At 37.3% G+C, this 27,988-nt stretch overlaps 1 protein-coding gene across 1 annotated transcript in view; it reads right to left on the reverse strand.

Moving 5' to 3' along the window:
- LOC127440213 (TLC domain-containing protein 3A-like) overlaps window positions 1–26,702 on the reverse strand; it is a 52,455-nt gene extending 25,753 nt beyond the window's left edge. The window contains exon 1 of the mRNA XM_051696683.1: window positions 26,226–26,702. Coding sequence (XP_051552643.1) covers window positions 26,226–26,347 — 122 coding nt within the window. The 5' untranslated portion in view covers window positions 26,348–26,702. The remainder of the gene's footprint in view (window positions 1–26,225) is intronic.
- Window positions 26,703–27,988: the final 1,286 nt, after the last annotated feature.

A 27,988-nucleotide genomic window follows, 5' to 3' on the forward strand; every position in this document is an offset into this window, starting at 1 on the left:
AGGCCACGTCCACACTAATACGTTTTCGTTCAAAAACACATCTTTTTCTCTATGTTTTGGCCTTCCATCCACACTGAGACAACTTTTTGTTAGAGAAAACTGAGCTTTTGAAAATGCTCTCCCAAGTGGATAAATCTGAAAATGCCGTCTTCGCGTTGTAGTGTGGACTGGGAGAACAGATATATCTGAAAACGATGACGTATCTGTGTCATGTGACTCAGTCATATGATCCATTCAACCAAAACAATCAAGATGGCGGCCCATGTTATAGCGGCGCTGTTGTGCCTGATATTCACTTTGATAACGTTGTCACTTTGTACAACATTCACATTGCTTTCCTTCAAAGGCGATGCAAAGTTTACTTGGAATTGGTGTCCGGTGACAGAACACGAGAACAATTGCATTTCAGACCGTACATGCAACGGCAATTTTTCACATGTGCAGTAAGGGGACTTGTGCGTTTTCATACATTTCAGTGTGGACGAGCAACTTTTTGAAAACGCTTGAAAATGGCAGTGTGGACGGAGAATGTTTCGAAAACGTTGTTTTCAAATGTATCTGGATTCATGAAGATGTAGCCTAATAAACTGGTTGAAGATATAGTACAGAGTAAACAATCAGATGCTAAAATGCAAAACAAAACCTATTCTTAATTAGTGTTTTTGTCCCGTAAAACCCAGACTGATATATTCAGCCGATATTTGGCCATTTTGAGATTATTGGCATAGGTCAATAACCACGTCCACTTGGCAGAATAACCTCTACCTTGTTTCAGTTCCAAAATCTAAAAAGAATGTCCACAATTTCTGTTTTTATTTTTTAAGCAAATATTGTGTAAAATAAGCCTACATTTCATTTAAGAAATGTATTTGCATCTAATAACTGATTTGCTCATTTATGTGCATCTCAAATTGCATGTATAAATCAGCATTATAGCGGCCATTGGCCACACTGGTCTCTAGATATCTAAAAACCTCCTTAAAAAGGATATATTGAGCATGAGAAGCAAAATTGTAATAAATAAATAAATAAATAAATATACTATAATTCCATTGCAATGCAAAAGGAGCATTTATTGAAACCAAACTGGATAAATGACTCGTTTTGCATGGTAGAAAATGATCACTAAAATTATGACTGTATTTTGGTGCAAAACTTTCCAAAAGTCTAAGTGGACATCGGTGAAAATAAGAAACATTTCTGTCATGGGATTTTTACCAATATTTGTCTGCTGTGCGAACTTAGAAAAGACTGAGCACACTATTGCAGTTTGGTGGCTGTAACTTGAAAGCTCTACGAGGAGTTTTCAAATTTTGATCTTCGTTTAGGGATTTTGAAAAACCCTAAACAAAGTTTGTAGAATAACAGTATGTTAGCTTTGTCAAGCCAGCCTAACAAGGAAAACAAGACAAATATACTGATAAACAATAGGATTTTTTGCAGTGTAATCCATCCTTTACCTAGTACAACACACCAGTCTAACCAAAATGAAATGGAGTGCAAGTTAGTGCAGCGCTCAGTCTAAGCCTCTGACTGGCTGCTAAGCTCCACGACTGAACGTTCTACATGGGATGACGCTTGTTCGTCATGACAACGGCAGTCACGTGACATGGGCCTGACAGCTTACGCTTGAGTTGGCCAATAGATAAGCACTCCCCTCCACAAACACACATGCATAGAGCTCTGCTCCCCATACCCCTCTATCCTTGGAGCCTTGCTGCCTGAATACTGTCACAAGACCCATTTTACACAATCCACTCTTTGTGTCCCTACTCTCTCCCTTTCTGTTTCTCTCTAGAACAGGGAGGGGAGGAGAAAAAAAGAGAGGAGATGAAAATGCTTCTTTATAGCTTTGTTGCATGTTGGTGGTTGGTGTGACATGTTGTCTTATGGGTCCAAAATCATATTCAGATACAAAGTAGTAGAGCAGAGTGCTCAATCCTGCTCCTGGAGCTCTAGGTCTTACTTCCTGCAAAATTCAGTTATTTTAAGCAAGTCAGCTCACTCGACAGTCATCGTGGTTATGCCCTCAGGCAACTATTTTTTAGTCATGCAAAAACAGATTTATCTACTTGAATATGAAGAGACCGAAATCTCCAAACTGTGCCAAGCTTATTTTTCAATAATATCACTAATAAAATCTGACAACAATTTAACAATTGTGTCTTTTGCAGTGCAAAACAGCCATTTTTCAGGTTGATTAAGCCTATATGCATGCACATTCAAGGCCAAAAAGACCAGGGAATGCTATTCACAATAAGAATTTAATTGAAGGCAGGACTTTCTTTCTCACAGTCGCCATACTGAGCACTGCAATTGGTCCCACTCCTTTTTCTATGTATGTGTCCGAATCCTTAAAAATACTGTCTTATCAGGCAGTGTACAGCTGTAGGATGGTAACAACAAGGTGCCTTGTAAGCTGGTTTCCTTAAGAGATAGACCTTCACACAAAAATGCTATCTTAAACCATTGAGTAACTAGGACATTGACCACGTTTACATGCACTTAAGAAAACGGTTTATTCCAGGGTTTTAGCAGAAAGAGGCATTCTGAAACGTCATGTAAACAAGAACGTTGATTTCCTCATGCCATTTAAGGGATTATGAGAAAGCAGTTTAACACACCTAGGTTTCTCTCGGAAAACGCGTCTTAATGTGGCCATGTAAACGCATAAGCGGCATTCTGGTGGGTGTTTGAATAGATAGAGCCCAACAACAAGTCAACACAGCAGAAAGAATTTAACATTTCTGGGAGTACAGTGGAAAAATCACATATACTATATAAACCAGTGTTTCTCTGGTGGGTCGCAACCCAAAATTGGGTCGCAGGTCTATTCGGACTGGGTCACGGACAACAGGAAAAGAACAATGCCATGGTTCTCCCATTGAAGATTTTTCGGCGGCCGCCCAAGTGATAGCATATTTAGGACTGCCAAGGCAAATTTAATGATAATCTCGCATTGAGCTAAAGGCTTATCATCTGCACTGCGATATTTTCACAGTCCGATTAAAGCTTTCGTGCGAGTGTAACTGAACCAGCTCACGCAAATGATCTGCTATGCTCTCTGGTGTGCGCGCAACAACCGGGCTTCCCTCGATATTGCGGCACGCAGACCTCAAAACTGATGTGACCAATTTCAATTCTAGTGAGACTTTTCTAGTGGGAAAGCCCGGTCGGGCTTAAATCAAATCACTTTATTGTCACACAACCATATACACAAGTGCAATGGTGTGTGAAATTCTTGGATAAGAATTGTGAACAAAACAAACAAAACACTACTATGTTGTGTCGGAGCTCGCAACGCAGCAGCCATACTTGAGTCCAAATATCTGTCAAACCTCTCAAACAGTAGGCAGCTCCAACATGCCAAACAGCACTGAGGAGGAAAAGAGCGAGCAACACTGTGCTAGCATGCACCAATTAATTATTTTATTTTTCATTACACATCATCACCTTTACAAAAAAATGTCATGATTTTACATAAGTAAAAGTAACTGTTATTTTTCACAAAACATTATAGTTTCATATTAAATAATCTATAGGTAGAATCTATAAGCCCAGTGTTTCCCAACCACTGTGCTGCGGCACACTAGTGTGCCGTGAAAGATTGTCAGGTGTGCCGTGGAAAATTATCAAATTCCACAAAATAAATAAATGCATGAAAAAAAAAAAAATCAGTCACTTCTGTGATTGTGAAGAGCAATAATTAATGTGCAAAAGTGAGTGATATTTATACGCGTTAAGGGCCTTTCACATGACTCGCATCAGTGCTGCAGAATACATTGAAGTCTATGAAGTGACGCCACTTTACACCAAAGTGTTTTTCACACACACGTTTTTGCTTCACCAATAATGTCTTTGAGAGTACTAAGCAACAAGAAATATTTAAAAACTGTCCAAATTTGTGAAGAGACATTGAACGTCTCATAATTTCTTTTAATTAAATATTAGCTTATCGTTTACGAATATCAGAGACCCCAGTTATTGAGCTAATTTAAATTCACCAAGAAAACGCTTCGAGGAGGTCACGTGACGCCATGCAAGAAGACGTGTGAACGAAAGGCTCTGCGCACTTTGCTAAAAAAATTTATTATTCTCATGTTATAATTTGGTGAAATTCGATACACCCAGTTACACATTTGCTCTTTAAGGTAAAACATGGCAAAGAAGTCAAACTCATCAGGCTCTGGAGACATTAAAAGCACTTACGTGTTCAAGATGAAAGCCCCGACAGACCTAAAGATCGGGGACTCGATTTGGATGGCGCGGTGGGAGAGGAGATCCAGCGTCAGTTGTCCAATATGTCGGTGATGTTGACGAAGGTTCTTGCTGACTTGGAGGATCTCGCTGTAATACGTCGATCGATTATGGCGATGGAAATAAAATTCTCTGAGTTAGTTACAAGAGTGTCGAATGCTGAGACACGAATCAATTATTTGGAGTCTTCGGAGAGGGAATTAACCGCTAATCTGCCCGAGACCAAAGTTGATCTGGAACGTATTCTTGAAAAGCTTGAAGATCTTGAGAACAGAAACCGCAGGAATAACGTCAGAATTGCTGGAATTCCTGAGCATGAGGAGGGCAGAGATATGGTGAAATTCCTAGACGAGCTCTTCCCGAGTCTGCTTGACATAACAGGCCACAAGCTGGAAATCGAGCGAGCTCACAGAGTCCCAGCTCACAGATCTGCTGAGGGAGAAAGGCCCCAATCGATTCTAGCTAAATTTATGAGGTCATCCGATAAAGATCTCGTGTTGCGCCAGGCGAGGAGCAAAGTGAAGCTTTCTTGGAGGAATCATAATAGTTTCTTGTTCCCGGACTTTGTGAGTTCGACAAGAGAGAAACGCGATCGGTTCAAGGAATGCAAGAAACTCTTACATCAGCGAAAGATCTCGTTTGCTCTAATGTTTCCAGCCAAACTGAGAATAGAAACGAAGAATGGTCGCAAAGTATTTACATGTCCCAATCAGGCAATGTCTTTTATTGAATCAATGACTGAGTAAACCATTGGCTGTTTCTCATATGAGTGTGTCTGACTCGCTGTACTTACTCTGGCTTTTGAGGAAGCTGGGCATCATTTTGGTTTCTTTTTGCGTTGGCGCCGCCTAGCGGCTGGAGTTTGTATTGTGAATAACACTTTCCTTAAAGAAGTTTTTGCATTGATGAAAGATTACTTTTGCATTGAAGTTCCCGGCCAGTTTGAGAGCTGACACTACGGATGACTGCAAAATATCTACATGCTCACACAAAGGATGTCTTTTATAAAGCTGACGGATTGGGTAAGTCATGGTATATACTTTTATGCGGCCTCCGAGTGAATTGACTTGACCATCCGGGGAACCGGGATGTCGGTTTTGTTTCTTTTTGTGTTGGCTCCACCTAGTGGCTGGAACTTGTGCCATTTACGGGACACTGGAACGATTACGTCATACGCTGAACTCAAAACATCTGGCTCACTGAACATTTGTTTGTCTATCCGTGAAACTGAACAGTTTTATACCAGCTGAAATTTGCTTCGTGGAGGATCACACCTTTAAAACAATCCTGTGAATTAATCTACATGTTCTGTGTTCATTCTTCCTTTTGGCTGGGGGTTATTTTACAAAGTATTTTCTGTTATGTAATTTTGCTTCACAAATTTGTGAGGCAAAATTGAGCAATCCGATGGCAAAGTTGTCGTGGGGGCTCGTGGGCATTCATGGACCTTTTGAGTTTAAAGGGATTGACGCCGGTTGCCGCTTTCATGCGCGGGGTTAATGCGCACGTTTTTCTTTTTTCTGTTTGTTTTGTTTGGGGGAAGTTTGGGGTTTGATTGTTTCACTAATGGGGAATGTGGTCTGTATAATTTTGTTTTTGACAGTTTTTCTTTTTATTATATCAATATGTCAGTTGTTAATATGAGTGTACTATCTCTCCCCATATGGAATGTGAATGGGTTGGGGCACCCCATAAAAAGAAGGAAGGTTATTACTTTTCTTAAACGTAAGAAATATGATATAGTGTTTCTTCAAGAAACGCATCTTTCCCCGCAGGAAGCTGAAAAATTTGGGAAGATATGGGGTGGACATGTTTTCTTTAGTGTTGGCTCAAGTAAGAGCAAGGGAGTCATTATATTGATAATAAACATCTACAATTCAAATTTCTCAAACAGATCAAAGATAAATTAGGAAGAGTAATTATTGTTTTAGCTGAAATTCAAGGGCAAAGGTTGATTTTGGCTAATGTTTATGCGCCTAACGCTGATGATCAGGGCTTTTTTACAGATCTTGAAGGGATGTTGCAAACCGCTGGCACCCCTCATGATATAATATTGGGAGGAGACTTTAATCTTTTGATGAACTCAGTCCTTGATCACAGTGAAGCAAAAGTGTGTAAGCCCCCTAGAGCAACCTTGACGCTTCACAGGATGTGTCAAAATCTTGGTCTTACAGATATTTGGAGACTTTTGAATTTTTTTTCCATCAGTCCATAAAATTTATTCTAGAATAGATTTTTTTTTTTATATCCAAGTCCCTCATTTCATCTGTTGTTGATTGCTCAATTGGAAACATCTTAGTCTCAGATCACGCCCTGGTGAGTTTAGAGGTGGTGCCACATACAGAGAAAAAGAAATCATATAGTTGGCGCCTTAATGTGTCCCTTTTGCAAAATCCTGATTTCCAACAAATGCTAAAGGCTGAAATCAGTGTTTATATGGAGACCAATTGGTCCTCAGTATCCACTGTGGACATGGCTTGGGAGGCACTTAAAGCGGTTCTTAGGTGTCGGATCATACAGTATGCCTCATTCATCAAAAAATCCAAAGCACGACAACTCGTGGAGTTGGAAGGAAATATTAAAAATGCCAAAGCAGAGCTGAAACGCCGTTTGTCTTCTGATGGCCTCAGAAAATTGACTCTATTGAAATACAGATATAATACTATTTTGTCGCGGAAAGTGGAGTTTTGGTTATTCAGGGCAAGACAGTCATACTTTGAGTCGGGGGACAAAGCTGGAAAACTTTTGTCTAGGTATATAAAGCAGAGAGATTCTTTTTCTACCATTCGCTCAGTGAAATCTGCTGGTGGTGAAATATTTACCTCGGCCATTGATATTAATAATGCTTTTAAAGAATTCTACTTTGATCTCTATAGTTCCACGTCTTCGTCTACTGATGAAGATATTAGAAACTTTGTGGAACCATTAGATCTCCCTAAACTGACGACTGAGCAAAACAATTCTCTTGATTCTGAGATAACCTTGGAGGAGCTTGGCGAGGTTATTAAGACCTTGCCTACAGGCAAGGCTCCGGGGCCTGACGGCTTTGCTGCTGAGTTTTTCAAATCTTATGCTACAGAACTGGCTCTACTTTTGCTAGAAGTTTATACTGAATCATTAAAGAATGGAAAGCTTCCGCCAACACAAGCCTGGATCAGTCTGATTCTTAATAAGGACAAAGATCCAAGCGAGTGTAAAAGTTACCGTCCAATTTCCCTGATCAAGTTAGATGTAAAAATGTTGTCAAAAATTCTGGCTAATCGATTAAGTAAAGTTATGACATCACTTATACATAAAGATCAGGTGGGGTTTATTCGGGGCCGTAGCTCTTCTGAGAACATTAGGCGTCTCATCAATATCATGTGGTCAGTAGCGAATGAACAATCTCCGGTCGCTGCCATCTCACTTGACGCCGAAAAGGCGTTTGATATGGTAGAATGGGATTATCTTTTTAAGGTTTTGGAAATATACGGGTTTGGGAGTACATTTATTGGATGGATTAAGTTACTTTATAGACACCCAGTAGCAGCGGTACAAACAAATGGACTAATTTCAGATTATTTTACTTTGGATAGGGGCACCCGGCAGGATTGCCCTCTTTCCCCATTATTGTTCTGTCTTGCCCTGGAACCATTAGCAACCGCGATAAGAAAGGAGGATGATTTTCCAGGGGTGGTGGCAGGAGGTATGGCGCATAAACTCTTGCTTTACGCAGATGATATTTTATTATTTGTCTCTGACACCAGTAGATCTATGCCTTGCCTCCACAGAATTATTAATTCCTTTTTTAAGTTTTCAGGATACAGAGTCATTTGGTCTAAATCCGAAGCTTTGGCTCGGACAGCGTACTGCCCAGAAACGGCTTTCCAGCTGGGTGCTTTCCAGTGGCCCAAACAGGGCATTAAGTGTTTGGGTATTTTATTTCCAGCAAATTTGTGTGATTTAGTTAGAGTTAATTTTGACCCCTTAATAAAACGGATTTCGAGCGATGTGGGCAGGTGGGCTTCATTAAATTTATCTATGATTGGGAAGGTTAACGTTATTAAAATGAATTGTATTCCAAAATTCAATTACTTACTGCAGTATCTCCCTGTAGATGTCCCCCTCTCTTATTTCAAGCAATTTGATAGCATAGCAAAGTCTTTCATTCGGAATGGTAAGCGTCCCAAATTACATTTCAATAAGTTACATAGGCCGATTGACAAAGGTGGGCTAGGCCTACACAAGATTTTATTTTATTATTATGCATTCGGTCTCAGACATTTGGCTCATTGGTCGCTTCTACCTGAGAGAGCCCCTTCCTGGTTCTGTATAGAACAGGAAGTTCTTGCCCCTATTTCACCACTGCAGAGCCTTTCTATCAAATGAATCGGAGAAGCTAAGTTACATCCCGTTATCTCGCACTTGAACTCGGTATTGACTAAAGTGTCCAGACTGTTTAATTCTGACATTTTTTTAAATGTTGCCTCGAGCATATGACTGAACCCCAAACTATGCATCAACAAGTCCCCTTTTTGCTGGTCAGAGTGGATTGGGAGGGGGGTTACTACGCTCGGTGACCTGTATGAGAATGGAGTGTTGAGATCCTTTCAAAATTTGGTTCAACTTTTTGGGATTCCTAGATCTCAGTTCTATAAGTATTTACAGCTGCGCCACCTGCTCTGTACTGTTTTTGTATATTTATTCTGTATATGTGTATTCTGCTATGTATATATTTAATGGTTGAATCAATAAAAAAATAAATAAATAAATAAATAAAAAACGATTAGACCTAAACATAAACGAGTCCTTTTATTACTTTCTGCTATCAAAGCAACTGCAAGCTTTGTTCTCTCTTCCAAATACATGTTTTCAATGTTTACTGTGCACACCTCCCGCTTTTTTACACGGCAAACTCATAAAATCGCCCCTCTGTGACGCTTTCTGCAACTCTTGTCATGTGGAGGGCAATGCGGCGCTTGACGATGACGTTGAACGGAGCGTTGACGCCTTGACTCAACTCAGGTGAAATGCGCTTTACAATGACGAAAGAACATTATTGAAACTCAAAATTATTATTATGTGAGTGTATGTGTGTTTGGTCTTCTATATGTACAGATATATACCCTACACAGTGTTGGGCCTCATGTACTCAGATAGAAGACAAAGGCAGGCCTAACACAAAACCTAAACTCAGGCCCACATACAAAGTCATAAATCTTACTGATAAAAACCGTGCCAAAATCAAACAAAGGGAGTCCAAAATAGACTACAAATCCCATGAAGCCTTGCTCACTAAAGGATCGAACTCTCAACTCCTATTGGATGAGGCACACAACAGAACGTCCCTCAAACCATGACATCATCAGGAGTAGAAATACCTCTGAAATGCTTCTGGGATTTGCTTCCAGCAACTTTGTTTGCAGTGTGTAGACGCAGCTCATCGCTGCTCTCAGGTGCAACCTTGTTGCACAAGGAAGTAATGTCTGACTTGAAACTGTGGCCATACAATCTCCATCTCGCTGGACGAGTTGAGATTACTCTGTGTTCAACCAAACACTCTAACGGATCCGAAGGAAACCGCCGAGCAATCCGCATCTTCATCCGTTTGCCTGCAGAAGTGGAGAGATTAAAGATTTCTCTTCCATCTTCCATCTTCAATCAAGTCGACATTTCTGAAGTTCTCCGCCAGCCCACCGAGAATCAACAGCCGTGCCCGCCAACAGAGTGAGGAAACGGCCTCCCGTCATCACACGAGCCTCAAGGAACCGGTTTGGATTTAAAGGACTGATGAACACACGTTCTACCTGTGTCCTCATGCGATTCAAGTAAGAGGTTACGTCTGGGCAGAGATAGAATATTATAGCGTGTTATTCTTGTGTTTCAAGGTTTTTGCTTGTACAGTTTACGGACCGCCATGTCCGCTCATTATTAATACTCAGGGTATTAATTATCACAAATTTGTGGTCCAACCAAATTGGACTGTTGTGCATTTTCGCCATCGCCGGTGAAACCGGCAAACTGAGTTATCCATTAAAGAGTCAAAGAACGCGGGACTTTTACGAGCCATCCACCGCGTCTCTGAGTGATAAACTAACAGCTGCTTTCTCTCCCACGATCGCGAAATCGGCTTTAGGGCCGTCACTTTATTCTCTCTCATACTAACCACACACACACGCACGCACGCACGCACGCACGCACGCACGCGACCCCTCACAAACATTCTGGCACACATTTTTGGCTCGTAGATAGCTTAATGCTAAAGCCCAGCTTTGTCCCTAAGCTATCGTACAAGCGGATACACACGGTAACTGGTAGACGCCATTGACTGATTTCTCTCCGCCCCCATTCACGGTCATATTCCCTGGCCGGAAGTCTCGCATGACATACTCTCCATGAGAATCACGTCCGCCATTTTGTGCGCGTCCCTCCTTACACACACACACTGTCACACACACACCTTATGTGTTATAGGATTATTTTAGTTTCCATATCTAATCATATCACTGTTTAGTTTGTAGTTGGAAGTTGGAAGTTTATTGACTGCATTGTATTAATTATTAATTGATATTACTGCATAAAAAACTTTGTTTATATTACAAAGAGAAGTGTTTTGGTTTGTTTTGCATACGCCTGTGTTATGCTGACGGGATGTCAGTGCTCGGATTCAAGCCTTCATTCATTGTTTTTTCCCCGAAAATTGATATTCTTCGGATGTCGATTTTCCTAAGAAAACAATCTAATATTGAGACTGTTTTACTATCTGGTTATTAGTCCCTGATTCCAGGGTGGTGCCCTGTCAATGTTAATCCTTATTAATATTCTGTTGATTTTTGATAATTGATAATTATTTTTGATGATTGTTGAATTTGAATGATCAATAAGCTAGTGTTAATTTTAATTAATGTTTCATCGATGTTAACAATTAACGATTATCTTTGATAATTGTTGATTTAAAGGATTAAAAAAAGCTAACATTGATTCTCATCAATGTTCTATTGATTTTAATAATTAATAATTATCTTTGATAATTATTAATTATTGCTAATAACCAAATTTGCTCCTAAACGTAGCACACTACATTTACTGGAGCCCCATATGAGGTTTTAATGAGTTAGATTCAATTAATTAATTTAAATATTAATTAATAACTAAAGAAATAATTATTAATTATTTATGATAGTAACACTGATCTAAACAACCAGTAAAGCCCTACAGGGTCACTGAACTAATCAGTTAATAAAATTGAACAAATCTGTGAAACACAAGCAAGCCTCACCAAAATACTATTTATTTTGCAGCTAATTCTGCACAATTGTAAACTTGAATAAACTTGAATCTCCAAAATAGCTGGAATTGGTGCTTTTAGCTTATTTTTTAAAACAAAAATATCCCCAGAAAAAAATTTCATGGACCAGAGATTGTCTTACCTTTTTCGCCACTTATGAGTTTGCATCCCTGTAATTTGTTGTGGCATTGCAAGAACAAATCTACAAATTAGAAAAGAAGCAAATTTGTTGTTTTTTCATTACCAATTTAGTGCTCTTGCCACCTGTGACCTCACACAGCGTAGCCTACCTATGTGACTTGTTTATTTTTTTTACTTTAATAGCCGAATTTCAAACATTACAAGTAAACACACTACTAAGACGGACAGAAAACATGGACAAGTTCTTGAAAAGGAAAAATATTGACGATGGTTAGCCTATGTGGGATAGTGGTGTGCCGTAGGATTTTTTAGTCGTAAAAAGTGTGCCGTGGCAGAAAAAAGGTTGGGAAACACTGTATTAGACGTCATGTTTATATCAACAGTGGCAGTTGTGGTTAAAGTTTAAAAATGTGTTTCGGCTAGTATTTTTTTAAATAAATACTATCATTTATTATTATTATTACTATTATTTAAGACTAGCTACATTGACCTAACCATGGTCATTTCCTCCTGTGTAATATGTAGGCTATGTTCTGTTTCATTTGATGTTTAAAATTAGGAAACAAATGGGATAATAATGGGCTCATATAAATAAATATGCTCTTGAATTTTTAAAAGGGGGGGGGGAGAGGGAGAGAGAGAGAGGGAGAGAGAGAGAGAGAGAGAGAGAACTTCCTGTAGCTTTTGTTGGTGACATCAACAACAAAAATAATGTCACTTGATGCATGCCCTAATACCTGAAAACCATGAACAAAACTATGAAAGATAAAAGGAAATGCGACCCAGGATACATTAAATACAGGTTACGTTTTTACTATGGTGGGTCGCCACTTGATTTCCAGTGTAAAATTTGGGTCCTGAAGCAAAACCAGTTGAGAACCACTGCTATAAACTATACCCATTTATACACCAATGTAAAATAGCGACTGTCCCTCACGTTCGCATATATGCACCCGTACACTGGGGGAATCCCAGAGTTTTACGTAAGAGGGATACCCCACTATTGCAGCGCAATTTCCCTGCAGGTCGCGATAGAAAGTGAAGGAAACACAGCAACTACTCTGGAATATCTGGAAATAAAGCGAAGCAACGGAGAATAAAATAGCAAAGTCTCCCTCAGATCCAATGTTTGTTATTTACACAAGCGTCGTGGGGAAATTATGTTACTGTGGAGAAAGCCGCTTACCGACCAAGCCACATGTATATGGGAGTAAAGAGTATGCCACTTATACAGTGCATGTAAACAGGAACGCTGTTTTCTCTCAATAACCCGCTTTCTCGCAATAAGCCACTTTCCAGTGTCCATGAAAACATAGTCAGTGAAGGAGCAAGGCCCTCCTGAGGGTACATTCCAATAGCTGATATAATGCCCTGCAAAGTGGACTTGATAGGATATTTACCCATGTTAAGTGAGATTCTAAATCATAGGAGGCGTAAATGTTCAGTCCAAAATACACTGCAAACGGCACAGGGAATAAGTGTATCGTGTAAGTGTATATCACTTCACAGGATGCGGAGAGGGAAATTTACCCACCAGTCATTGCGCACCACCTCAATACTACACAGCATTTGGCTGAAATAAATGAGGTGAAAAGGTTGAGGGTTCGGCAGTTTTATATAACTGAATTTACCTCCTGTGTGTTGTGTTCGTGGATATAAAGCTCACCTTTACAAGGCAATCAACATGACACATCACATGCCCTCATATAACAGGAAGGAAGACACCTACAAATTATAAATTGCCCAAATTTGATTTATTTTCATATTAAACATCATAATAGTCCTTTATCACTAAATTAAGGGATTTAAGAGTATATATTAGGGGTGTATATATAAATATGAGTATATATATTAGGGGTGAAAAAATGCATCGCAATGCACCGATCTGACAAAGACATTTTGATGCACTGATTACAGAATTTAACAATAGATTATCATTACTATATTAACACCCAATGTAATACAGATACTGTCTCAGATTACATGAGCCTTTTCGAAACAGATGTGGAGCCCGCGAGACTGAAGGGAAAAAAGCACACTTTAAATCAAGAAAGTTCATGCTGCAGAGTTCATTCCCTGCGACACATATGATAAGCAGGTAAATGGATGTATGTTGCAGAGTTCGGCTTTCTGTGTCATTATTCATAACTGTTTGTGTCCATTTGAACAAAGTCAGTTGTTGTTGCTTTCTTCTCTGATTACGATATGCGATTTCTCCATTAATGTTACCACAAAAAGAGCACAGCCCAAATAAATGTCAATAAGCGAAATCACTCACTCATTCACTTTACACTCTTTATAGTGAATGCCACTTAATGCTATGCACTATAGGGGTGGGGCGATATGTAAAAAATATTTTAGCGATAATTGCCTTAAAATATATTGCAATATACAATTATATCGTGACCCCCCCCCCCCCCCCGTCGAGGGTCAGTGAATATTTTTGCTTTAATTATTTTGCTTTAAAATAAAAGCAAATTAAATTAAATTAATTTATTGAAACATATAAAACATAAAAGACATTTCTAAATTCAAACTGCACTTTAAACTAAATGAAAAACAGTTAAAATAACGAAGTGATCAAAAAATCTTATTTAACCACCTCCCCAAATCTAAACATTTACCATCTCCAACGACTCCATTTGCCATCACACAAGCATCTGTCAACAACAGGTGGAATATTACTAATAGCTTACAGATTAAGAACTACAGACAATTATAAATGTAAAGATAATAATAATCATAATAATAAAGCCTAATAAATTCCCTTGTGTTCCCAAAATAATGCTGCCAAATGTGTGCTCTTATTGAATTTGTGTTTGTATTCTGTTTTTTTGGTAATACAGTTAATGGTGCCTGAAGAAAATAAAACAGAACTCAATTTTAGGTTCAAGGTGAACGTGTCTTTTATTATTTTATGATTTAATCACTTTCGTCTTTGTTTCTTTAATACAAAGATATTATTACTGAACCTGCAGTTGCGTTCACAATGCATGCTAACCGTGTGGAAATAAAGCGAACTAAACTCACAGCACCTCCTGAGATGATCGGAGATCATTTGCAGCATTCTCATAGACGACATTATTCTTGAAAAAAGTTTTCAGACGAATGAAACAGAGAAAAAAAAAAAAAAAAAAGAGTGAAAACTCTTTACATGCACTTGTTCCACGAGACAGGCTTGTGTTGCACGCCTCTGAACAAACAGAGAATCAGACACGAGCAATGACAGCTTTTCTTTTGTCTGTTCATTTTATTTTACTTAAATTTTTTATCCTCTTTTCTCCCAATTTGGAATGCCCAATTCCCACTACTTAGTAGGTCCTCGTGGTGGCACGGTTACCTCAATCCGGGTGGCAGAGGACAAGCCTCAGTTGCCTCCGCTTCTGAGAGTCAATCCGCGCATCTTATCACGTGGCTCGTTGTACATGACTCCGCGGAGACTCACAGCATATGGAGGCTCATGCAACTCTCCGCGATCCACGCACAATTTACCACGCGCCCCACTGAGAACGAGAACCACTAATCGTGACCACAAGGAGGTTACCCCATGTGACTCTACCCTCCCTAGCAACCAGGCCAATTTGGTTGCTTAGGAGACCTGGCTGGAGTCATTTAGCACACCCTGGATTCGAACTTACGACTCCAGGGGTGGTAGTCAGCGTCAATACTTGCTGAGCTACCCAGGCTCCCTCTTTTGTCTGTTCTTAAAAATATAATAAAGCGTGTGTCTTTGTGACTAATAGTCATGTGTCACTCTGAGATGTCTTACAGATCGCCCGCCTGTTGCAGGTAGATGAGCAAATTTACCCGCGCCTATATTTAGACGAGGTGCTTGATCCATTTCCCAGATCCATGGTTTTGCCATTTCCCGATTTTGCTGATCATCGTCTGTCAATTGAGTGTCGCAGTCGGTATCGGGATCTTTGTTAGATATCGTCGATATCCAATAACATTGTCCTATCACCCTGCTCTAATGCACTATAAGGAGCGATTTCAGACTGTTCTGAAGGGAACTAACCAGTTTAAAGCTAAATGGCGGTTGTATTATATTGTATTATGGTATCCTTTATTCATAACTGATCTATTATGCATGTAACATTAGTTTTATTTTTGTATTTATATATGCATACATTAGCCAAACCTCTTTGTTCCTAAATTTAATTTTGGCACATATTTTGCGGACACATTTTAATAATGAAATGGTTAATCAGGTTTTCATTTTCGTTTTTTCCCTTTTATTAATTTATTTAAAATTGGCAGAATATCACTTCCATACATTTTTTAAATGTCTGCAAATACTTAGCCGCCTCAAATAGTATTTGGACACTTAAGCCAAACTTAAAAATGTATGAATTTCAATGTACAGAATATCAAGCCAATTCTTCACTTTTCAATTACTTTTTTAACAGCAATCATTCCCACTTGCTTTGATATTTTTATATTTTTAAGATTTTTAAGTGAAGCTAAAATGTCCACATACTTTTTGGGGCCACTGCATGATGAATAATGAAAACTGGTATAGGCTCTGTACCCTTTGTGCTAAGTGTCCACATGTTGATTTTATTGGAGGGGGAAAATAAGTGAGAATGAATCCTTTATCAATAAAAAAGACGTATATAGCTATCAAAGTATCTCACGGAAACAAATTGAAGAGATCAGCTTACCTTTAATTACCATTAATTCAACCTATATTGCAATCACAAACTGCTGAGATAGATATTACAAACCATTAAGTCTGTCTCCAAAACATAGCTGGTCTTTGGTAAGGGACAGGGTTTGAGGTATGTTAAGTCAATCCCAAACCAAGCTAATCCAAAGTGCTGGACAAAGAGTAACTTTATCGACGGATCACTCTGCAGCAATGATATTGTCTGCAGGAACTACAGTCAGATGATTGCACAAGCAAGGACTCGTCTCTTACCCTGTTCTTATAGAAGTGACACTGAGGAATATAAACACCTAATCTAATCTAAATGTTCCAGTGAACAGAAATTGCACACTCATGCAAACAGGACTGATGAGAATTTACATTGCTAGAGAATGACAAGCAGCAGTCATTGTTTATTGGGGCATGCATTCTGCTTACTGTTAATTGCTTTAAAGTATAAGAATTTAAAACTTGTCTGTACTGCACATTCAAAAGGGTGCATATTTGTGTATTTAACACATTTTTATTCTGATGTGGTATCATTTTAGTGTTTGTTTTACAATGAATGATACGCAATTGGTTGGATTGAGGGAATCTAATCCAAGATGTATACAATGGTTAGGTCGACACAAATCTGAAAGGAAGCATTGCACAATTTAGCCATTATAGCCCCAGAATAGAGAAATCCTAACAAAATTAATAGAGCAGAATAGTTTGTAAAACACAAACAACACTCAGGTAAAAAGTAGCACGTAATAAGCCAATAGATACAGTATGAAGCAAATAAAATGGTACTGAATTGGCTGGGATTATGGGTACTGCTACATTAAAACCCCCAACAATTGCCCTTAGCAAAGCAGACCCATATTGAGAACAGAGGGATTAGGTAGATCCAGCCAGGTCAGGTTGTTTCTGTAACACTTTCCAACAACACCAATAATTTAGAAACTAAAATGGAAAATGGCAAAGTGAGGAAAAAAGGCAATAAATGTTACAGCCGGATTGCATTTGAACCTTCCTTGCTTGCATTTAACTTTGGATGTGAAATTGGTTCATTATAGATTACAAAACCACATGAACAACATCTTTAAAAAGGAGCAAATTAGTTTAAATACTTTTCATTAAAATTATGAAGCCTAAACATCACATAGCTGAGTGCGCAATATAGTTGCATGCCTTACAGTACATACATTGTGTTGCTATTGTAAGCTAACAAACACACAAGAACTACTGTCAATGATGTTTTTCTGATCAGACAAACTGATCAGAAACTGCTTATCTGCACACACAAAACACTGCAGCATTGGATGTGTGGATGACCACTGATAAGGGTTCTCCTCCATCAGTTGCAATAATATTTAAATAAGTTTAAATAAATAGTTGCTAGATATTTCAGAAATGCAGTTGTTAAGTTAGAGGACAACAAACAGTTGATATATTCAGTGATAATTGCACATCTGTAAAAAAAAAAGTATCTTTCTTTAAAATAATTGGCAATTGGTTTGACATATTGTAATCAAATGCAATGACATTCATACATTTGCAATCACATAATGAATATGAATACTTTGGTAGGAACTCTTTGTCCCAAGTGTCCTAAATGTAAAGTTAGTGCCCAACCAATATATTGGTCCACCGATATTATTGGCCGATATTAGCCTTTCACCAATATATCGTATCGGCGTATATGTTTACGGATATGCGCAGATATGAAAACTTTTTTTCAGAACATATAATGCATAAAACAATGCTTTAGAATTGGTGTCATAGCGTAGTTTGTCCAGCAGAGCGCGCTCCGAATCCATTGTTTACAGAGCTGACTCTGAACTGACGGTGGCTCTGCAGACAGGGCGGAGTTAAGCGGTGTCTTTGCGGTAAGTTGCTAACTAGTTTGTGAAATACATACTGGAAAATTAATAAACAATGACCCCATCATTTTCCCTTTTCAATATAACTAATATAATATTAACCCTGTCCCTGACAACCATGTCACTCATGTTTATCTTTGCTATTGTTTGCTATGTCAACCAGCTAAAGTTTGTCAGTGCAGTCAGTAATGCAGCAGACTGAAATGTAAACATCAGAGCATCTTTTTGCAGCTCAGCAGACGACGGTGCGGTGGTGGATTGTGTCTGTTGAGTGTTGATTTCAAGCTACGCTGTTACCTAGTTGGTGAGATGCAATGCTGGTCCATCTTTTACACTCCGTGACAACGAGCTTTTAGCTAACTAGCTAATCACGTTGCTACTTTCATTGCTTTGTCAGCTGAGTGGATGCAAATGTGTAAACATGTATTCACCAAACTGTTTTGCTCAGGATTCACAGTTTGGTACCCACTTCAACCGAACAATTCCAGTCGTGTCATTTATAAAATGTAATATTTAAAAGTCTGGTTTTCCACCATTGAAAAAGTCTGGTTTTCCCCTGAACTTGTATAGCAGAATACGGTGTAACACCGCTGCCGCTGTTTATCTCTTGACTCAGCAGTATTAATATAGTCAGCATTTGACTGATATTAAACAGTAATACTGATGTTTATTTAGCTATTTATTTAATTTTTATTTATTCTTTATTTAAATGGTCAGCAATTGACTGATACTAAAAATACAGTACTGATTTTTATTTAGCTATTTATTGTATTTTTATTTATTCATTATTTAAATGGTCAGCAATTGACTGATACTAAACAGTACTGATGTTTATTAAGCTATTTATTTTATTTTTATTTATTATTTATTTTAATGGTGGGCATTTGACTGATACTAAACATACAGTACTGATGTTTATTTAGCTATTTATTTTATTTTTATTTATTCATTATTTTAATGGTCATCATTTGACTGATAATAAACATACAGTACTGATGTTTATTTAGCTATTTATTTTATTTTTATTTATTCTTTATTTTAATGGTGGGCAATTGACATACTAAAAATACAGTACTGATTTTTATTTAGCTATTTATTGTATTTTTATTTATTCATTATTTAAATGGTCAGCAATTGACTGATACTAAAAATACAGTACTGATTTTATTGTATTTTATTTATTCTTTAAATGGTCAGCAATTGACATACTAGCAGTACTGATGTTTATTAAGCTATTTATTGTATTTTTATTTATTCTTTATTTTCTCAGTGTTCATTTCTAGAATTTGTTGACAATGTATAATAATAATGTCAAATATTCTTTGATAAAAATATTTGTTTAAGGAAGCAGCCTTCGGAGTACCTTTGCATAGTCATATCGGTGCAAAATCTGTGAAAAATCCACGTAGAAATGGTCTGTTTTATTCCAGCTCAAAAATTAACTATATTGGCCACCATATCGGTAATCAGTATCGGTCTCAAAAATCCCATATCAGTCAGGCTCTAGTACAAGTATTCATTTCTGCCAATGAATACTTATGTGCATTTTTGTTTCTAAATGTATTGCATTTGAACTTTCCTTGCTTGCATTTAATTTTGAATGTGAAATCTCAGTCCCTGGTTCAACTGATCAAAGCACAACAGAATTACCAAGGCAAATAAAAGCTGAAAACACAATGGAAATAAACTACAGCACAATAAAATTATGACACAACACAACATAAAGGGATAACACAACAAAATGAAGCCACAACACAACAAAATTAAACCACAACACATTTCACTTTAACCACAACACAATTCAATTTAGCCACAACACAACGAAATTAAACCACAACACAATGGAATTTAGCCACAACGCAACGGAATTTAGCCACAACGCAACGAAATTAAGCCACAACGCAACGAAATTAAACCACAACAAAACAAAAAACACCACAACAAAAAATTAAGCCACAACGCAACGAAATTAAGCCACAACGCAACGAAATTAAACCAAACACAGCGAAATGAAGCCACAACACAGCGAAATGAAGCCACAACACAATGAAATGAAGCCACAACACAATGAAATGAAGCCACAACACAATGAAATGAAGCCACAACACAATGAAATGAAACCACAACACAATTAAATTTAGCCACAACACAATGAAATGAAGCCACAACACAATGAAATGAAACCACAACACAATTAAATTTAGCCACAACACAATGAAATGAAGCCACAACACAATGAAATGAAGCCACAACACAATGAAATGAAACCACAACACAATTAAATTTAGCCACAACACAATGAAATTCAACCACAACACAACGAAATTCAACCACAACACAACAAAGCCACAACACAACGAAATTCAACCACAACGAAATTCAACCACAACACAACGAAATTCAACCACAACACAACAAAGCCACAACACAACGAAATTCAACCACAACGAAATTCAACCACAACACAACAAAGCCACAACACAACGAAATTCAACCACAACACAACAAAGCCACAACACAACGAAATTCAACCACAACACAACGAAATTCAACCACAACACAACAAAGCCACAACACAACGAAATTCAACCACAACACAACGAAATTCAACCACAACACAATGAAATGAAGCCACAACACAATGAAATGAAACCACAACACAATGAAATGAAGCCACAACACAACGAAATTAAGCCGCAACACAATTAAATTTAGCCACAACACAACAAAGCCACAACACAACGAAATTCAACCACAACACAACGAAATTCAACCACAACGCAACGAAATTAAACCACAACACAATGAAATTAAACCACAACAACAAAATTAAACCAAACACAGCGAAATTAAACGACAACACAACGAAATTAAACGACAACACAACAAAGTCACAACAAAACAAAAAAAACACTAAAAAAAACAACACAACAAAATTAAACCACAACACAACGAAATTTAGCCACAACACAACGAAATTTAGCCACAACACAACGAAATTAAACCACAACACAACGAAATTATGCCACAACACAACGAAATTAAGCCACAACACAACGAAATTAAGCCACAACACAACAAAGCCACAACACAACAAAGCCACAACACAACAAAGCCACAACACAACGAAATTAAGCCACAACACAACGAAATTAAACCACAACACAATGAAATTAAACCACAACAACAAAATTAAACCAAACACAGCGAAATTAAACGACAACACAATGAAATTATGCCACAACACAAAAGTCACAACAAAACAAAAAAAACACTAAAAAAAACAACACAACAAAATTAAACCACAACACAACGAAATTAAACCACAACAACAAAATTAAACCAAACACAGCGAAATTAAACGACAACACAACGAAATTAAACGACAACACAATGAAATTATGCCACAACACAACAAAGTCACAACAAAACAAAAAAAACACTAAAAAAACAACACAACAAAATTAAACCACAACACAACGAAATTTAGCCACAACACAACGAAATTAAACCACAACAACAAAATTAAACCACAACAACAAAATTAAACCACAACACAACGAAATTTAGCCACAACACAACGAAATTTTGTCACAAAACAACTAAATTAAGCCACAACACAACGAAATTTAGCCACAACACAACGAAATTTAGCCACAACAACAAAATTAAACCACAACATAACAAAATTTAGCCACAACACAACAAAGCCACAACACAACAAAGCCACAACACAATGAAATTAAACCACAACACAACGAAATTAAACCACAACAACAAAATTAAACCACAACAACAAAATTAAACCAAACACAGCGAAATTAAACAACAACACAACGAAATTAAACGACAACACAACGAAATTAAACGACAACACAATGAAATTATGCCACAACACAACAAAGTCACAACAAAACAAAAAAAAACACTAAAAAAACACAACAAAATTAAACCACAACACAACGAAATTTAGCCACAACACAATGAAATTAAACCACAACAACAAAATTAAACCACAACAACAAAATTAACCACAACAACAAAATTAACCACAACACAACGAAATTTAGCCACAACACAACGAAATTTAGTCACAAAACAACAAAGCCACAACACAACAAAGCCACAACACAATGAAATTAAACCACAACACAACGAAATTAAACCACAACAACAAAATTAAACCAAACACAGCGAAATTAAGACACAACACAACGAAATTAAACCACGACACAATTAAATGAAGCCACAACACAATGAAATGAAACCACAACACAATTAAATTTAGCCACAACACAACGAATTTAGCCACAACACAACGAAATTAAGCCACAACACAATTAAGCCACAACACAACGAATTTAGCCACAATACAACGAATTTAGGCACAATACAACGAATTTAGCCACAACACAATGAAATTTAGCCACAACACAATGAAATTAAACCACAACACAAAAGTCACAAAAAAAACAACACAAAGAAATTAAGCCACAACACAACGAAATTAAGCCACAACACAATTAAGCCACAACACAACGAATTTAGCCACAATACAACGAATTTAGCCACAATACAACGAATTTAGCCACAACACAATGAAATTTAGCCACAACACAATGAAATTAAACCACAACACAAAAGTCACAAAAAAAACAACACAACAAAATTAAACCACAACACAACGAAATTTAGCCACAACACAACGAAATTAAACCACAACAACAAAATTAAACCACAACAACAAAATTAACCACAACAACAAAATTAACCACAACACAACGAAATTTAGCCACAACACAACGAAATTTAGTCACAAAACAACAAAGCCACAACACAACAAAGCCACAACACAAAGAAATTAAACCACAACACAACGAAATTAAACCACAACAACAAAATTAAACCAAACACAGCGAAATTAAGACACAACACAACGAAATTAAACCACGACACAATGAAATGAAGCCACAACACAATGAAATGAAACCACAACACAATTAAATTTAGCCACAACACAACGAAATTAAGCCACAACACAACGAAATTAAGCCACAACACAATTAAGCCACAACACAACGAATTTAGCCACAATACAACGAATTTAGCCACAATACAACGAATTTAGCCACAATACAACGAATTTAGCCACAACACAATGAAATTTAGCCACAACACAATGAAATTAAACCACAACACAAAAGTCACAAAAAAAACAACACAACGAAATTAAGCCACAACACAACGAAATTAAGCCACAACACAATTAAATTAAACCACAACACAACGAATTTAGCCAATCACAACGAATTTAGCCACAACACAATGACTTTAGCCACAACACAACGAAATTTAGCCACAACACAACAAAATTAAGCCACACCACAACGAAATTAAACCACAACACAATGAAATTTAGCCACAACACAATGAAATTAAACCACAACACAACGAAATTAAACCACAACACAATGAAATTTAGCCACAACACAATAAAATTAAGCCACATCACAAAAGTCACAAAAAAAACAACACAACGAAATTAAGCCACAACACAACGAAATTAAGCCAAAATACAACGAAATTAAGCCACAACACAACGAATTTAGCCAATCACAACGAATTTAGCCACAACACAACGAAATTAAACCACAACACAATGAAATTTAGCCACAACACAACGAAATTAAACCACAACACAACGAAATTTAGCCACAACACAATGAAATTAAACCACAACACAATGAAATTAAACCACAACACAATTAAATTAAGCCACAACACAATTAAATTAAGCCACAACACAATGAAATTAAGCAACAACACAACGAAATTAAACCACAACACAATGAAATTTAGCCACAACACAACGAAATTAAACCACAACACAACGAAATTTAGCCACAACACAATGAAATTAAACCACAACACAACGAAATTAAACCACAACACAACGAAATTTAGCCACAACACAACGAAATGAAACCACAACACAATGAAATTTAGCCACAATACAATGAAATTAAACCACAACACAATGAAATTAAGCCACATCACAACGAAATTAAGCCACAACACAACGAAATTAAGCCACAACACAACGAAATTTAGCCAATCACAACAAAATTAAGCCACAACACAACGAAATTAAGCCACAACACAATGAAATTTAGCCACATCACAACGAAATTAAGCCACAACACAACGAAATTAAACCACAACACAATGAAATTTAGCCACAACACAACGAAATTAAACCACAACACAACGAAATTTAGCCACAACACAATGAAATTTAGCCACAACACAATGAAATTTAGCCACAACACAACGAAATTAAACCACAACACAACGAAATTAAGCCACAACACAATGAAATTAAACCACAACACAACGAAATTAAACCACAACACAATGAAATTTAGCCACAACACAATTAAATTAAGCCACATCACAACAAAATTAAACCACAACACAATGAAATTTAGCCACAACACAATGAAATTAAGCCACAACACAACGAAATTAAACCACAACACAATGAAATTAAACCACAACACAACGAAATTAAACCACAACACAACGAAATTTAGCCACAACACAATGAAATTAAACCACAACACAATGAAATTCAACCACAACACAATTAAATTAAGCCACATCACAACAAAATTAAACCACAAAACAATTAAATTTAGCCACAACACAACGAAATTAAGCCACATCACAACAAAATTAAACCACAACACAATGAAATTTAGCCACAACACAATTAAATTAAGCCACATCACAACAAAATTAAACCACAACACAATGAAATTTAGCCACAACACAATTAAATTAAACCACATCACAACAAAATTAAACCACAAAACAATTAAATTTAGCCACAACACAACGAAATTTAGTCACAACACAATGAAATTTAGTCACAACACAACGAAATTTAGCCACATCACAACAAAATTAAACCACAAAACAATTAAATTAAGCCGCAACACAATGAAATTTAGCCACAACACAATGAAATTTAGTCACAACACAATGAAATTTAGTCACAACACAACGAAATTTAGCCACAACACAATGAAATTAAACCACAACACAATTAAATTATCAGAAAATGCTCCAATTCGTTGTGTTATTGCTTTTTGTGCAGTGGCTTAATTTCATTGTGTTTTGGCTTAATATTGTTGTGCTGTGGTTTAATTTTGTTTTGTTGTGGTTTAATTTTGTTTTGTTGTGGTTTAATATTGTTTTGTTGTGGTTTAATTTTGTTTTGTTGTGGTTTAATATTGTTTTGTTGTGGTTTAATATTGTTTTGTTGTGGCTTAATTGCGCTGTGTTGTGGTTTTTCTATGTGTTGTGGCTTTATTTTGCTGTGGCTTAAATTTGTTATGTTGTGGCTTATTTTCGTTGCGCTGTAGCTTATTATTTTTTTTCTTTTTTATTTATTTACTTCTTTTTTTTTTTTTTTTTTTTGCATTTTCAGCATTTATTTGCTTTATTAATTTTGTTGTGCACCCCTGGGCCACCATAAGAGAGGCCATGAGATCAGCTGAATATAGTTCATAGGATAACATGAGCAGAATTGCAACAGTTTAGCCCGATTATAATGAACTATTAACTGAACACGCCATAAGACAAGCTGATATACTACATATAGGCTATTTGTATAAAATTTGCCTTCCATGATCTATAGGGCAGTATACAAACACATCAGCTGCAGTAGGTTGCAAGAGCCTCTTTTAAGAAAACCCTCAGTGAAATAAGCTACACTTCCATTTTTAAACACAATTATAACTAAGGGTTTTCTTAACTTGATGTGTTTCTCGCAACTGGGCCCTGGTATCTAACAGCTGTTATGCTCTTGTGCATCACGCTGTTCCACTGTATCACAGCAAACATTTTCTTTGATGTGTATCACTTCGAGCTATGACAGATGAGACCGCTTCTGCCACTAAACAGCCGCGAATCGGCACATAACGAAAAAACAAGAGCTGTCTGGCCTTACAGACCTGCACAACTGTCACATAAAACTCACCTCTCGCTGACCAGCACGACGTCGGCATCTGTCCACTGCTTGAAAATGGACGGGAGCACTTTTCTCAAAGTGAAGAAGAGACCGGGGAAAACCACCACGCCGCAAGCCAACACTTGCAACATCTTTGCCGTGCACTTGTCCCGCTATAAAACCTGATCCAGTGTTGGGTCGAAGTGGTACCACTGAGTGAGTTGGCCCGGTCAGGGCAGCATTAGAGCAGCGGTTACCCTGCCTCCTCAGCAGCGCTCCCCGAATAACGGTGGAGGTATCCGGTGATTGATTGCTCTTCACTCCTGCTTCAAAGCCGCCGGCCACAAGCGAGTATTCTGTTACATGGTACGGTTTCTAGACGGACGTCAAGCGCATGCCTTGTTTACTGCTTTAGATATTATAATGTGGGTTCTCGTGCATAAAGTCCGCAAGAACGATTCAAACAGTTCACTGAAAGCACCGTGTATCCGCTGCTCGGCGAGCGTTGTTCAGTCCTGCGCGGTTTAGAGTTTGAGAACACGCTGCTGCTGCACTGAGCAACTCCGCCACTCACTCGATCCGCACAACAGCGCCATCTAGGCACTATGCGCTAGTCTAACAGTATTTATCTTATTTTTGCATTTTTCAGCAGATTTGTTCATTATTTATTTAAAAATCTATGTTTATAGTTTTTATAAATATATATAAAAATTCATAATATCACAATTTTTCTTTGCTTTTCAGTTGCTTTTGCTTGCTTATGCTATTTTGAGAGCAAAATATATCTTCCTGAAAGTTTATTTCTATTGTCATTGTTTATTGGATTCTATTTTATATTGTATATTGCCATTTTCTTAATTTATATTAATGACACTTTATTTATTTATCTTATTTTGCCTGTTTATTATTTTTTTCCCTGTTTTTGTTTGTGTATTTATGCTTTTACAATATTGTATGCACAACAATCCTGTACTTCAAAATTATATATATATCTGACACAGTCACTTTGTTGACAGTGTAGATGTCATGTTTAAAATCTTGGATTAATTAGCTTTCAGCTTTCATGAAGCTTATGGGTACTGTATATGTGCATGAATGTTGTATCTTTATATACAAGAGAATGGAATAAGAGACGCGTGTATAATGGATTTAAGAAGACTGAACAGAACTGTATGTTTATCTGTGGTACACGAGTTTACAACATGCTAAATCATATACAGGAGAGCCTTTGTTCCCAAACAGTTAGGCCTAGTTAGCCACAATCCTAATCCATCTATCCCACCAACCCCCACTTCTTAGCTGTTCATTCATGCTGATCAAGGGAGGGAGAGAGTGGAGGGAGTTTACCAAACTGATCTGGGATCAGTGTGACTTTGGCCCTCTGGTCTCCAGGATATAGTTCCCTCTCTCTGGGACCAATTACACACACTCTTTGTTGCACCTTTCCACGTCACTGTTCCTCAGTTTTCCTAACCCAGCAACCATTATAAACTGAACCAGTCCTCTTAAACCCAATCTCATAAAGTAACTTAATTATCTGGGCACAACAATATCTCCACAGGCTTGAAGCCATTGTAAGTAAATTCTAAACCCATAACAGAACATTCTCACCTCCAGTATACTGACACACTGTCATCTCCAAATAGGTCAAGACTTGAAGTTTTATCTCACTTTCTGGTTTTTGGTTTATGTTTATTAGGTAAGTGAGGATGGACCGTAGGTGGTGTTTAAATCAATTTATTCAATCAAATAACAATATTACCACTATGTGATCGTATGAATCAATACCTCTA

This window comes from Myxocyprinus asiaticus, chromosome 4 (genome assembly GCF_019703515.2).
Source record: "Myxocyprinus asiaticus isolate MX2 ecotype Aquarium Trade chromosome 4, UBuf_Myxa_2, whole genome shotgun sequence".
Lineage (NCBI taxonomy): Eukaryota > Metazoa > Chordata > Actinopteri > Cypriniformes > Catostomidae > Myxocyprinus > Myxocyprinus asiaticus.